Genomic DNA, 15,071 nt, shown 5'->3' on the forward strand with positions numbered 1-15,071 from the left:
TTTTCAAATTGCCGTCGTGCCCTTCGCAACTTCTTACCGTTACCGTTACCGTTACCGTTACCGTTACCGTTACCGTTACCGTAACCGTTACCGTTACCGTTACCGTTACCGTTACCGTTACCGTTACCGTTACCGTTACCGTTACCGTTATCGTTATCGTTATCGTTATCGTTATCGTTATCGTTATCGTTATCGTTATCGTTATCGTTATCGTTATCGTTATTGTTATTGTTATTATTATTATTATTATTATTATTATTATTATTATTATTATTATTATTATCATTATTATTATTATTATTATTATTATATTCAGCAACTACAGACAAAGGTTACTGCTTTGTCTGTCTTCACTTTTTGTCAGGCTTGCATCCAAATGAGCAAAAAACTTTTTTTTTTAAAGTAAAACAAAACAGATGAGCTTTGTTTTTAAATACTTTGAAGATCCTGAAATTCGGGAAGAATTCTTTGGATTTAAAGTAGCCGATGAACTTGATGCAGAATCCTTGGCACAATATATTCTTCAAGAGTTAGAGGACAATGGGCTGGACGTCCAGAACCTAGTTGGTCAGGGTTACGATGGCGCTTCTGTCATGAGCGGACGGTGTTCTGGAGTTCAAGAGAGGATACAGCGAATTGTCCCTCAGGCAATATACATCCATTGTTTTGCCCATCGTCTCAGTTTGGTTATTGTTGACAGCGTGAAATCTGTTATTCCCGTGGCTGATTTTTTTTCAACGTTTCAAACCTGCTACAATTTTCTAAGCGGCTCTAATGTACACGCCCAATGGATCACCTTTCAAAAGAGAGAAGACATGTTTCCAAAAGAAAAACCAAGACAATGTCGGACACGCGATAGGCATGGCAAGTGCATGCTGTAAGTGCAATTTTATCAAGGTTTGGCTGTTTTGTAAAATTTCTGCAGCATGTAGAATTATCCGACAGCAATCGAGACCGTGCATTAAATGCCAGATCAATCTTAGCACAGCTAGACCAGACATTCACATTGTATGCTTCTCATGAATGACACTCTACACGAAGCCAAGGGAGCTTCTGATGTGCTACAAAGTTCCAAACTTGACTACCTGAAAGCAGCAGGTCTAATTAAAAGCCTCATTGGAGAACTGCAAACTCATAGTAGATGTGATGAAAAGGCCAATGAATATTTTGAGTGCTCATGTGATATTGCTGTCATTTTGTATTTTTTTATTTTGTATTTGCACTTAAATATTTTTATATCCTAATGGTTTTCTGTAATTTTAAAAGTAGTATATATATTTTCTTATGCTCTGTAATTTTAAATGCAAATCAGCCTCTGGCTGCCAAGGTGGATGTTTTTAATAAACCAATAATAATAATAATAATAATAATAATAATAATATGGGTTGAAGTATATATATTTTCTTATGCTCTGTAATTTTAAATGCAAATCAGCCTCTGGCTGCCAAGGTGGATGTTTTTAATAAACCAATAATAATAATAATAATAATAATAATAATAATAATAATATGGGTTGAAGTGTTGCAATTCGAGAAAGAGCCGCCAAAAGTCTACCCCTTCAAAGATGGACTATTTTTTAGTACTGAGTGCACTTGGAAATTGGGACACGGTAACGGATTCATCTGATATGAAACGAGCTATATTGTATCCAACTATTGACAATTTTCTTTTAGAACTCAACAAAAGATTTAGTGGGGAAAACATCCAAATATTCCGATCACGGCAACAGATTCAACGTCAAAATGGTTTCTCAATTTTGAGAGCATTAGACCTCTAGCGACCAATTATAAACTCAATCTTGAAGACATAATAATGGAACTAAGACAATCAAAGCGAATGAATGAACGTCCAGGGGCAAAGTTCCATAGAGTGGAGGAATTGGCAGAACACCTGAAACCTCTACATATGGCTTTCACAGAACTTTATAAAGCGATCAAGATCTCCATGACCCTCCCAGTAAGTACAGTAGGCTGTGAGAGGAGCTTCAGCAAGCTCAAAGCTATCAAAACACATTTGAGAACCACAATGGATAGGGTCGGCTGGGATTTTTCGATGTTGATGAGAAACCCCAGCTCAGTTACCAGACGCCACATTAGCGTGAGAGGTAGACGATGGGTGGATGCTCAACGCTGGCTGGGAAACCCGAACACGGCTAACCGTGTGCGGTAAGTCCCGCTGCACCGCCCCGAACCAACCATGGCCAACGAACGATGTTTTGGGGGATTGAGTAATCTCAATCGGCGGCCCAAACCCGACGGGCATCTGCTGGGGGGGGGGGGGCAGAGAGGCCAGTCAGGGGTGCCGAAAAGGACTGAAAAGCTTGAAAAAGATCAGCCTTTAATATCAAGTCTTCCCCCTTAATGGTGTTTGCCGTGGGTAGACGGATCGTAACTTGAGCTACTCGAAGAAAAAGAGCAGCATGCATGCCGCGACTTCTCTTTTCTTCCGCCCTTGTGTGACGTATTGTCTTAGGGAATCCCCGAAGACACGTCAGATGGCTGAAGAACAGGCACCCCCGAACACCCCAAAACCGATGCCGTGGAGCGCCCGTCAGAGCGTGACCCGCTCAGGGACAATTGTCCGCCTAGCCCTCCCCCGGCGCCCCAACACCCATTGGGTTGGCGGGCGCTGAGTGGTCTGGAAACCCGGTTAACAACCCACCCCGATCACCCGTGCTGTACGGACCGATTCGGCCAGTCAATTAAACTGTGCGCGCTCACCCATTTGACCACTCACAGCAATAATTGTGGTCGGACAAACTCGGTCATGCTTGCGCGTATATTTGGCACGCGCAGCAGAATCGTGCAGAATGTCATTGGGATCGCTCGTACACATGTCTTGCTCAAGTGCGCTGTGGGCGGAGCTTAGTAGAAAGCCGGAACGGTCTATTGCACTGTGCTGGGGGGGGGGGGGCCCAAGGGGCCAGAACCCATTGACCCATGACGGCTAGCCACAATGGGCTGCCTGGTGCTCTGGGTTTGGTCGGTGGGAAGGATACCCGGTACAACGTCTTGCTTGCCCACTTGACCTTTCTTCGGCTTATGTTCCGTTTTGGGGGCTCGGGTAACTCGCCCCTTCGAAACAGCATTGGTTTTCCAGACTCCACTATCCTTGGCTGACGCCGGGGATCAAGTACTCGGCCCTGCAACATCACCGGTGGCTGTGGATAATGGGCGGTAGACTGGGTCGGCAACGTAGTGTCGCCAAAACAGCCTACGGAGGACTCAGACTGTCCCGAGGGGGTGTAGTTTCCCTCTGTAACGACAGACTTTGCCCTCCCAAAACGCTTCATATTCACAATCAACAACAACAACAATCAAAAGACAGTAACTCTGACAGTTCCACGAACTGTTTGTGGTCGTAGAGTTATATTATCGAGCTTCTCTAAGCAAATATGGGGACGTTTTAGAGCAAATCTTCGCTAGTTTCTAATAACACGTCTCACCGTTCTGCCGCTAAGAGAATAAAAGAATATCACTCAGTACGCCGTGGGGCAATATGGAGCAGCCAATAGAGGGCACTATTTAATTCTTGGCGATATTACCTGCTGGTAAATGGAAATATGCAAAAATAGTGTTGTGCTCTACAGCTAAGTATGAGTGAACTAGACTCATTGTTTTAGCTCATTCAACTGTAACCTGTGATTATTTCTTTAAGTATCTCTTTTCATATATGATCTACATGTAAGAAACAATATTTGACTTAAGCTTTTTAAGTCAGTACACCATTGCAATCAGGAGTTATGTCCATTTATGTTTTTCATTGTTGCAGCCCATTCAACTGGAACCAGTGACAGAGAGTTTGATTTTTGTTTTAATACATAATTTCAAAAATTTAAGATGTACATTTAAGTTTGTTTCTTTTAAATCCAGATGTCAATGTTTTAGCCTGAAATTTTCTTTTAAACATTGTTGTTATTTCAAAAACTTTAACACTTTTGTTTATTCCAAAAGAACTTTTTAACAAAAAATTATTCCAAAAACGTCAACGTTATTTGAAAACATAGCTGAACATTTCTGAAAATTACTGTCAATTGTATATACAACAATCTCACTTTGGCTTGTATACCAAAAACAACTCAACTCAAAGACTTAAACTTAAAACAAAACTTTTACATTTCCATGCGGGCGGCATGGACAGACGGACGGACGGACGGACGCTGGACGGAAATTGGTCTTACATAGGCTCGCACTGCTCTGCAGCTTGCCAAAAATGAAACACTACAGAGACAAAAACAGCCAGGGATGATGACCAGACTTAAATGTCACTAATTAACCATGTGTAAATGATGGCTGAAGCTAAGAAAGGTGAAAAAAGAAGCACTTCTCACGAGCACAAACACGACACGTCCAGACCCTAGCATGCAACAACAGCACCCAGATGTTAGATTATACTAGATTACATTAAGATAATAAATAAAAACTCCAAGTTTACCAAGAATGAAACTGCTATACTTACATGTTTGTTAGGGTTAGAAGGAAATGTATATCTTCTTGTTTCTAATGGACTCTGTGGTGATGATGAGCCACTTGGACTTCCTCCACTAGTAACAAGTGGTTTCTTCTCCCCATCCAGTTCTTCCATATGTTCCTCACTCTCCAGAAACGGCATTGCAAAGGAGCCCAAGTCCTTTGAAGATAAAAACAAATTGTATCCTATAAGTTTCATTACACAGAAAGTAAGTGTATTTTTTTTTACCAGATGCGCAAACTGAAACGTGCTTTCTGAAACATATTTTCTAAAAGGAGACATGCAACTTATTGTTTTTTAATTATGTGAATTTAATTTAAAATGCAAAAGGGGTTGTAAAAATCTAATCGTCTGTTCGGTAGGTAAAATTATTTGACACTGATTACGCCATCATGACATTCAGGTGCAGTCTTGATATTGAGGTTTAATTGTTGATAAGTTTGCAGATTCAGTTAAATTTGTTTTTTAAGTTATAAGATTGTGTATACAAGAAGGTTGTTCTGTGTAAACCTTTTTGGATGGTCAATAAAACATACAACAGTTTTGTTGAATGTATTCATATGTTGGTGAACACAAACGTGCACTTTTAACACTGTCAAAATGTTGTCATTTGAGATTTTTCAAATTTTGCTTTAGAAAGGAAGTCAAAGTCAAATGGAGTAATACTCTGTGTAGCATTTCATTTATTTACTATTTGTATTTACGTAATTGCTATTTAATATAAAAGACCCTTTTCATGATGCTTAATGGGTTATGATGACCTTTTTCAATATTATACACTGTACATGAGAAAATATTGTAGTGTTAACACAGAGTGTGTTCATTTAATGCATGTATTGGGTTTCGGCTACTATAGCGTCGTGGAACTGTTTTTAACCAAAAAAGGGATGAGGGACGACACAGTATAAATTACCTGGGTATTTGTTATCAAAAAAGCTATTAACATTCCGTCGTAGGCCTACCTTGTACACTGTTTCAATGTGGACCACTGTTGTTTCACTCACATAAATTGTCTCATGAAAAATTGAGAGTGGATGTGTGCGTGTGGACAGCGTGTTTCCCAAAATGAACATTAGGGCATAACGCCTGGGCCTAATTTCAGCTCTATTTACCAGCGTGAATTCATTGCTTGCGATCACCATTCCACTTCCAGCGACCAGCCCTGATTTAAGGAGGATCCACACTTGTGCGAATAAAACTTATTTTCTATCAGTAACGAGGGAATAAAAGGGTAGCAACGAGTTCTTACAAGGCTGTTTAAAGCCGGCAGGGTCGAATTGCCGTGTGTTAAAGGCCCGAGTCAAAGGCGAGGGCCTTTAGTGCACGGCAATGACCCTGCAAGGTTTTATCCGTACAAGTCACTATTCTTTTATTCCCATTCATAAATGCCCTTTTGTTAACGCACCTGCACTTAGAAATGGTTTACGCGTGCACGCTTAGAAGTAGATTACACGCAGTTACTAATGAATTGCATTCTGTGTGATAATCTTGCATGCCTGACAGTCGGTTATAAACACTGGTCATTATCAACCGTTTAAACACCCCCACGCGACGGGCTCTCCGCCAATAGGAGTAGAGAAACTGTCTTGAAGTTCAAATTTTGAGATCGCAATTATAAAATTTGCATAACACTGATTGCCATCTACCTGCAGGGTCACGGATGGGGAAAAACTAGCCCCATAAATTGGTCCAATCCACTCCGTATACTTGGCCCCAGCATGCACCTTGATATAAAATTCTTTGCAACGATCTGCATCATGAAACTTACCAATCTTATGGTTATGAAGCTGTATATAGCCCTACGCCTGGATTTGTTCAAAATAACATCACACGTTTTGAGTAAAAATCGATTGAATTTTGAGTATGAACTTTCTCAAGTTTGGAGTGCACACAGGGACATTCTCATAGCAACTCGGGTTCCTTCAATTGTTGCAATTAATCGTACCATTGTTGATAAGTTGTTATGAAAACCCTACCAAAAATCCCAATAAATTTGATATCAAAGGTGAAGGGGCCAAGGACACGGATTGGATTGGACGTATGGAGAGTGCATTCTAGTAGGCCAGCCAAAGTGTGAAATTTGGACACCTTAGTTTGTTCATGACTGGCATCCATGCTAGATTTATAGATGATGGGCTCAGATAGACAATTAGTGTGGATGCCCAGCTTGATTTTGATTTTTAAGGTCAACAATTTTGGGGTCAAAAAAGGTCAAAAATCAATATTTTCAAAATTTGAGTCAAGTTTGATCACATTTGATACATCTATCAATAAAATGTATTTTCAACTTGATATTGATACTACAAACCTATTTATACTATTAAAAGCGTAACCTGCGCCATCTTGGATTGAAAATTAGAAAGTCCAGTGGTATGGCATCCTTGTGATATCCAACACGGTTGTGTCGTTACAGACGTCGGGTTTGGGGGGGGGGGGGGGGTAATTTCGCGTGTTAAATAAAAAACATTAGGCTTGAATACATGCATCTGTTACGTATGTGTTTCTTACCATTAAGTCACTCATGTAGGCCTACCCAACTTTCCAGCATTTTTTAAACGCATCAAACATCAGCAACCCATTGTTGTGAAACTTTATTTTGTTCCATTTAACTCTGCACCATTAGTGGTACAGTCCATACGTCGACCCCCCCCCCCCCCCGCACACACACACACACACACAGAACGTACACACGCAAAAGTTGAAACATTTTCAAAAAGAAAGTAAATACATTACTGATTCTTTTCATATACATTGTATAGGTTTTGCAAGTTAAACCTACAAACGAGTACATGAAATCACCGTTTAAGAATAGTATGCTTTCATAGTTACGAACTTTGTGAAACATCAACGGCTGTTTTGAAGCTGTAAACGAACATTCCATTCAAAGTTCTGAACCAACAAAATTGTTAGAACGTAGTTTGGTCAGGACTCAGGATGTAGATTTTGCCAAATCCGTTTTGTATTAAGCAATCGGCCATCGGGTTTTGTTATCGAATTTCGAAAGAGCCCTCATGTGCAGCTGAATCGGGTACTTTTTACGAATTTCTCCTTACAAAATTAACCAAACTGGCCTACAAACCCTTAAAACAACAAGGCACATGTTTTCTGGAGGTGAATTAAGTGAGAGGATGTAGGGGTAGCTGGCATACAAACCCTCAAAATAACCAGGCAAATGTTTTCTGAAAGTGAATCAAGTGAGAGAATGTCGGAGTAGTTATTAAAGACCAATAAAATTACCATTTCTATTATTTTAGTTCGTTTAAGGTTCCACGGATAATTATGATAACATATATAATTGGATGCTTTATCAGGGGACTTCGTCACGCGGGCGCGCGCCCCGGCGGATGTTCACCAGAAAGTTTACATGAGAATTAATTGATATGAGAATAAACTAAAAATTAATTAGGCCCCTGCACTGTTACTCACAAAAGCGGTGGTAAAAACAGTAGATTAGATGTTGCACAGCATGTTTCAGAAAACTCGCTTTATTTGGTGCTCAGACAACTTTGTTTGTGTCGTTGGACGTACGCTCAATAAATCACGATGAATGGGGCCTTAGATTCTAAAATCGTGTACACCTCATTGGAAACAAAGCAAAAATCATTCAACAGTTATAGCAACCAATCATTAAATATTTTTATTTTCAATACAATTTTGCAGAAATTGACTTTGTGGTTAAAGTCCATACCAACTGACGCGTTTTTTTTTCTTTTCTGCTGTATACCAGAACTTCTTCGAAGCTTCCTTTTTTAGTCAGATAACCTCCGCGGCTATTAGTGGCTGTGATTATGAGTTTGTTTTAAAAGAGGGTACCACTTTCATACAAGCCTTTTTAGTCGGATTTCCCCTCTGCTATTACTATTAGCAGCGGTGATAATATTGTTGCGGGGGGAGACCAGACTTAGACCACTCAAATTCGTGGCTATCGGTGACTATGGATTTGTTGCTAAGGGAACCAATTTTGTACCACTCCTGATTCCACATTCAGCGTGTTATACATTGTCCGATTGGACCATCTCCATATAAATTAACCAAAACTGGATGTACAGACCCTCAACATAACAAAGCAAATGTTTCACAAAGTTCGTAGCTATAATGAAAGCAGTTTGGGTGGGACTCAGTGTGTACATTATTTTTGCCAAAAGTGTAACTGAATTATACCAATGTGCTCAAAACAATAAAATAAGTGTGTCATTGGAGCAGTGTACGTGCTATATTTTTAGTCAACTAAGCATTATTATCCTTACAGTCATCTTAGCTGGGAAATACTCAGTGCAGTGGATAAAATTGACACAATGACAAAAGCCGATTGAACTAAAACTATGCGTAAAAGAGGCGAAACATAATCCACATTACGGATGATGCTTTGGCCCGCTCGATCAACACTAAAATATTACGAAATACCCTACATATCATGCCAAGTATACCCATCCCCAATATTAAAGCTCAATTCCAGAAATAAACACCAATTCCTTTAGTTGGAGAACGCAAGATAGAAGGTGAGGAGAGGAGGCGACGCGTCGCGACGTTTCACTAAGTTGTGCACGCTCAACAATTAATTTTTATAAAAATACAACATTAATGACAAATTTCCATACCGATCATAAACACAATTTCGTATCCAATCCTACGAAAGGATTATTACCTGTAAGAACACCTCCCGCCCCCACATTACCTTTTACAACATTTGTATACTAGAATCCTCCTCATCTAGCGGGGTGCCGCGCGAAGCGCAGCATCCCGCTAGTGTAATTTAAGTATAAACTTTGACCTTGTACACAAATGTATAGCAAAACAAAATGTAAAAGTGTGATTATCTCGAAAAGGGTACATTTTGAGTACACCAATTGCTTTTGCACTCCTCATCCTCATTGACGCATATATTGGTTTCAAACAACTTTTTTTGAAAGGTAAATATACCCAGGCAGTTTTTGAGAAAAACTAGGTGTTCGGTTTCCGGAAGTACATTGAAACCTGGTTTAAAAAAACAATTATTGCACATTGCTTTGTTCTCAAGATTTGTTATAAATGATCAAAACTGCAAACATTGTCAAAACAACGTGACGACATCATGACGTCATTTCAAGTTCAAAAAGTTAATGTCCTTGACTACCAACACACCAAGTTTCACCTCAGTCAAACTTTTGGTTTGGCAGACACACAGCTTTGAAAAGTGCACCTTAAAAGCAATACCACGTGACACATGATGATGCCATAAAGCTAAGGTTGACTTCACAGATATGTTGCTAATATGTGGGAGATTATGATTACCAATTTTGAAACAATTGTCATAAACTCTGACACAAACATCTAGTAAAAGTGTGTTTTTAGATGTTTTAAATCTGCCGCGAGAGGGCGCACTAATTTTTGGTGACGTCATCGGTATTATTTTTATTTAAACCAGACCTTTGCCAGACTTGTATGTAGTGATTGTAAACCATCAAAAGGTGTGCATTTCAACCTAAAAGCTTTAAATAACGCCTTTTCAAAGCGTTTTAACAGTCACTTCTGGTTTAGACAGATCAAAAGGTCAAGAAAAGGTCACCAACATATCCATTGTTGTGAAGTTTGTAAAGCACTTTCATATAATGTATAGATTGTCAAAATAGCTTATGTGGTTGAGGAAATATGAACTTATGAAATATTGACGACCGTAGAAGAGACTAACAAAGAGACCAAGTAACCGTAAATGCCTTGAACGAAGACTATTGTACGGTGATCACTGGGGCGTGACTCTGCTGCATGGCTAGTTCAATACACGTGGTGCAGGCCTACGTGTTAAATGTGTATGCACATACATGTACCAATGGGGGATTAACGTTTTCTTTAGACATGAATTTTTAAATGTTCAACCTCTCTTTTGAGCCAGAAGACAAGGTCAAAATGGGGTCATGTCTGGACGTGAGGCGCCAAGTAAGTGTCAGTGCCGCGTCCGTTGCCTCCTGTGATCGGCCCACAATCAGCCAATCGTCGAGGTATTGAAAAATCAGCAGTCCTCGTCTCTGAAGTGCTGCCCCGATCGCCCGTACCACTCGGGTGAAAACCTGAGGGGAGGTCGACAGCCCAAAGGGGAGCACCCCAAATTCGTATAGTGTTCCGTTGTAGAGGAAGCGCAGGAATTTGCGGTGTTCGGCCCTGATGGGGACATGGAGGTAAGCGTCCCGAAGGTCCAAGCTCGCCCCCCATGCCGGCGTTTCGATTGATTCGAGGATTGCCCGCAGTGTTTCCATGCGGAAGCGCTTTGGGCCGATATAACGGTTTAGGGGCTTTAAATTTAGGATCGGCTGCCAAGCATCCGCCTCCTTCTTGGGAACTAAGAAGAAAGTGGACATGAACCCCGTCCGTGTCCCCTGGTCGGTGACAACGCGTATTGCCCGTTTTAGGAGAAGGGAACTGATCTCCCCTTCGAGGGCACGGTGCTTGAGAGGGTCCGACATGATGCCCTCGATGCGGTTCGCGCATACACGGTCGAGCGGTATCGCCGGGAAAATATTACCACTCCTCGGGGCGGGGCCAGTCCTCCTCTTAAAGACTCCTCTTAAAAGACCATCGTTCATTGGGGGCGTCCCCCGCTTCCTTGGCGGGGAGACCCGGGCCATGTCCCTTTGGACAAGGCACAATTCAGTTTCGGCAATCGAAAGCCGTTGAACTGCCGTGGTCAACTCGTCCTCTTCCGGGGACGAGTCACCGGACCCGGGGGCGTCGGATACACTCACTGATTGTTTACCCAAAGGCAGGGCTGTGCCTAACAAATCATGGTGTTCTGCATCCCGATCGGATACAAAGGATCCAGAGGGGTGTATGCTAATCCCCGTCTGGGATTGTGGGCGTGCACCCGTGCGTGACCGCACATCACCCTGATCCAGCACACCCCAAGCAACCTCCCACTACAACAATAACAACTACAACTCTACAATTGTTCAAGTCTTTTTAAGCACTCTTAGTGAGGAAAGGTTTAGACAACGGTTGAACTGTGGAACAGATTTAAAACACAACCTCACTCACTCGCGGCTAAGAGAAAAGAGGACGACTCTGTGACGGGCATGTCGCGGGGCGTTATGGGTAGGACGGTGGAGGGCGCTATTGTGTGTAAAAGTCTTAGCATTCTGCCTCGCGGCATAGGGAATATGCAAATTAGTAATTCGACTCTACCGGTAAGTAGAGTGAAGTAGACCCTTGTATTTTAACATCATTCTGCTTTTTCAGCCTAGGCAGTGGTACAACATGTACATATGTCTACAATTTGTGGAGTAAATTAGTTCCATTACTTCACTTTTCTACTCAAAATTCTCAGAAATGTTGCTTTTCTAGATTGGAGTGGCACATGTACAACACATTTTATAGTTTTCAGCATGGAAAAATGCATTGTGGGTAGGGCATGAGTGGCATCTGCAGAGCTCCAGATCTCTTAATTCATGTAATACTGTCCTCTAGTAAGTCAAAACCAAGATATACAGCTTTGCTGACCTCTTAGCGTCCTCCTCTTGAAAAAAGATTTGGTTAGTCGCATTACATTGCATGGTTAGTTGCATTACCGGTTAGTTGCATTACACTTTTTGATGACTCGTTATTAAAATACACCAACTAGAGTGTTGATTTCTTTACTCATTTCAGACTTGGTAATAAGGGTAGAAGCATATTTTGAATTGCCATGAAGATAGCCAGTGAATTTTTCGTGCAAATGAAATAACTTCCTCTCGGTTAGTTGAGTGGCCCTGTTGAAGCTCCCACAAGTACACTCACATATTGCTTAAATGAGAAACACAAATTAAAATTCATTCTGGATTTTAAATAGTTGTACCTGCTGCTAATCACAACTAATAAAGTTTTGCTGGAAGAACCTTTGTGGGGGACAATATTTAACTTTGAAGAAATCACCTTAATGTGCTCACTTTTAGGGTCTGTTCACAGCTTGAATTTTTCCTTTCATATGTTAGCTATAACTTTTATGTGGAAAGAAAGTTGTTACACAATTTTTACTTTTTGGTGTCATGTCCATGTTTGCTTGGAATCGCCCTTTAGCATGTTTAGGATCATCATTGCACCATAACCTTTGATCCCTGAAAGTTTCATTGCAATTGCTCTTTAAGAACTATGCAAAAAATCGCGAGCACTGAAACAGCAAGAAACAAAAATATATAAACTAGACATGATTGCATTTGTGCACAAATGCATACCTAAACATCAATGAAATTCCAATATTCTCCACTGAGTTTGAAATTTGTTGTGTATTCCAAGCAATTTGCTCAATCTGGCATAAATAAAAATATAATAATTCAGATTAAACCATGTTCAGTTAGGAATTGATGACGCCAATTTTTTTTTAAATCATAACAAATTACATGATGATGTGATCATGACGTCATTTCACAATTCACAAGAACTTACCAATATCTAACAACCTACTATGTTTCAACATGATCACATTTTTACTTCGGGAGTTATATTAGGTTAAAAAGTGCACATTAAAGGCCACGTCATGTGACCCCCCCCCCACAACGCCATTGGTCTGAAACTTCACAAATATGATGCCTGCCTGACAGTTAACGTGTGTGTAAAATTTGAAGTTACAAAAAAACTTCACCACAGACATCTTCAAAGTCAATTTTGAAGAGTTTTCCACCTGGCGCTAGAGGGCGCTGTTGCAATTTGTGACGTCATCGATATTCTGTTTGCTAAACACTTACGTCTTGGAAAGCAACTTCATAACTTTTGCCACTTTTGAATTAAAGGGCACTTCCGGTTACGACTGGAAGTAGAGGTCATGTGAGGTCACGCACACTAAACAAAATGAAGATCTAATTTATCCCTACCCAATCCCGCAAACAGAAACCTACGGTCTATTTTGGCCGATTTGATTAAGATTTTCAATTATTTAACATAAAACACCTTCAAGATGACGTCACGTGACCAGTGATGATGTCATCATGACATCTTTGCTTTAGGATCATAATTGCACCATAACCTTCAATCCCTAAAAGTTTCATAGCAATTTCTCTTTGAGAACTATTCAAATAAATGCGAGTACTGAATCAGACAAATAAAATAAAAACTAGACATGATTGCATTTGTGCACAAATGCAGGGCTGTTTCGTCAATAAAATTTTCAGATTTCTCAACTGAGTTTGAAATTCGTAGTGTATATAAAGCCATTTGCCCAATGTGGCATAAATAAAAACAAACATTTTGATCATACCATGTTCAGATAGCAATTTCTGTGTTAAAGGTGCAAAAATGAAAAAAAATCATAACAAATCATGTGATCATGACGTCATTTAACCATTCACGGGAACTTGCCAATATCTAGCAATCTACAAAGTTTCAACATACATGTAATCGTATCATTACTTTGAGAGTTATATGACTTCAAACAGTGCACCTTTAATGCCGCGTCACATGACCAACGATGACATCATTGATCTGAAGTATAACTTGATAATGTAAACGTACATGTAAGCATGGCTAATGTAAAGTTGTGGTTTATCAAAGCAATAACGAATCAAACTAAAGGCATTGAAAAATATTAAATTATATTAATAGCCGAGTAACAAATTCTGCGGGCAGCTTCGAGATCTGCAGCGAAATAAAAAGGAAGTCAACAATAATATTGCTTTGTATGATTTATGACAATCTGACCCTTTCAAGATAATTTGAAGATAAATTTAACAAAATGTTCCTGCGCCCCATTTTAAAGGTCTGTATATATCTGGACATTCAAAATGTTCTCACTGTATGAAATACAGTTTAACCCAGCCTTTAATTTTCAAGATAATGACGTGAGCAGCACCCACTTAAATATTTCTTTCTTTGCTGACGACATTTTACTTACCAATCTCCCGACTCAATAGAAACATAACTTAGTGACGTCATAGGTTTAAAAATCCATTTAACAAAAGTAAATACACGTGCAACACATGTATTATGAATTTAAGCTTGGCATTTTTGTGAATATTTGTTTTATGCACTTCGTTTTTAGTTCTCGCGGAAACCATTGTGTTAGAAATGAAAAGTTAGAGTTTTAAAATCCTACATGTTCCATTAGGATTTCTTAACATTTTGACATTATTATTATTTTCCTTTAAACTTCGTGTTTAGTATTTTTTCAAGGCGTTTTCAACCAACATTTCCCCCTTGCCTTGAGTCTCTTCTACAGTCGTCATTCATTAGTTCCTACTTCCTCAATCACATAAGCTATGTAATGGATTTTATGTTGATATGTACACATTTTGACGCTTTACCATAAGTCTGGAAAAAGTCTGGTTTAAAAAAAGATAACGATGACGCCACCAAAGATAAGTGCACCCTCTAGCGGCAGATTAAAAACCTCTAAAAAAAAACTTTACTGATGTTTGTGTCAGAGTTTAACTAAGGATATTGACTTCTTGAACTCAAAAAGACACCATGTTGATGTCATCATGTTGTTTTGACAATTTTGATAATTTTATTGCAAATCTTGAAAACAAGCAAGGTGCAATGTTTGTTTTTTAGATCAGGCTTTTACTCCCGACAAGCTTATTAGAACAACTTCTATGTAAACTCATTGTTTTAAGGGAGTTTTCAGAGAAAACCCACTTCCTTATTGCTATATATTCTCTTGGTCG

The 15,071-nt window shown here is 39.8% G+C and overlaps 1 protein-coding gene across 3 annotated transcripts in view; it reads right to left on the reverse strand.

Moving 5' to 3' along the window:
• Nucleotides 1-15,071, reverse strand: part of LOC139949116 (5'-AMP-activated protein kinase subunit gamma-1-like) — a 167,508-nt gene that overhangs the window by 90,819 nt on the left and 61,618 nt on the right. For all 3 annotated transcript variants that reach the window (XM_071947519.1, XM_071947521.1, XM_071947520.1), the window contains one exon: nucleotides 4,459-4,629. In XM_071947519.1, the coding sequence (XP_071803620.1) occupies nucleotides 4,459-4,629 (171 nt within the window). The remainder of the gene's footprint in view (nucleotides 1-4,458; nucleotides 4,630-15,071) is intronic.

The sequence above is a fragment of the Asterias amurensis genome, chromosome 16 (genome assembly GCF_032118995.1).
Source record: "Asterias amurensis chromosome 16, ASM3211899v1".
Classification (NCBI taxonomy): domain Eukaryota; kingdom Metazoa; phylum Echinodermata; class Asteroidea; order Forcipulatida; family Asteriidae; genus Asterias; species Asterias amurensis.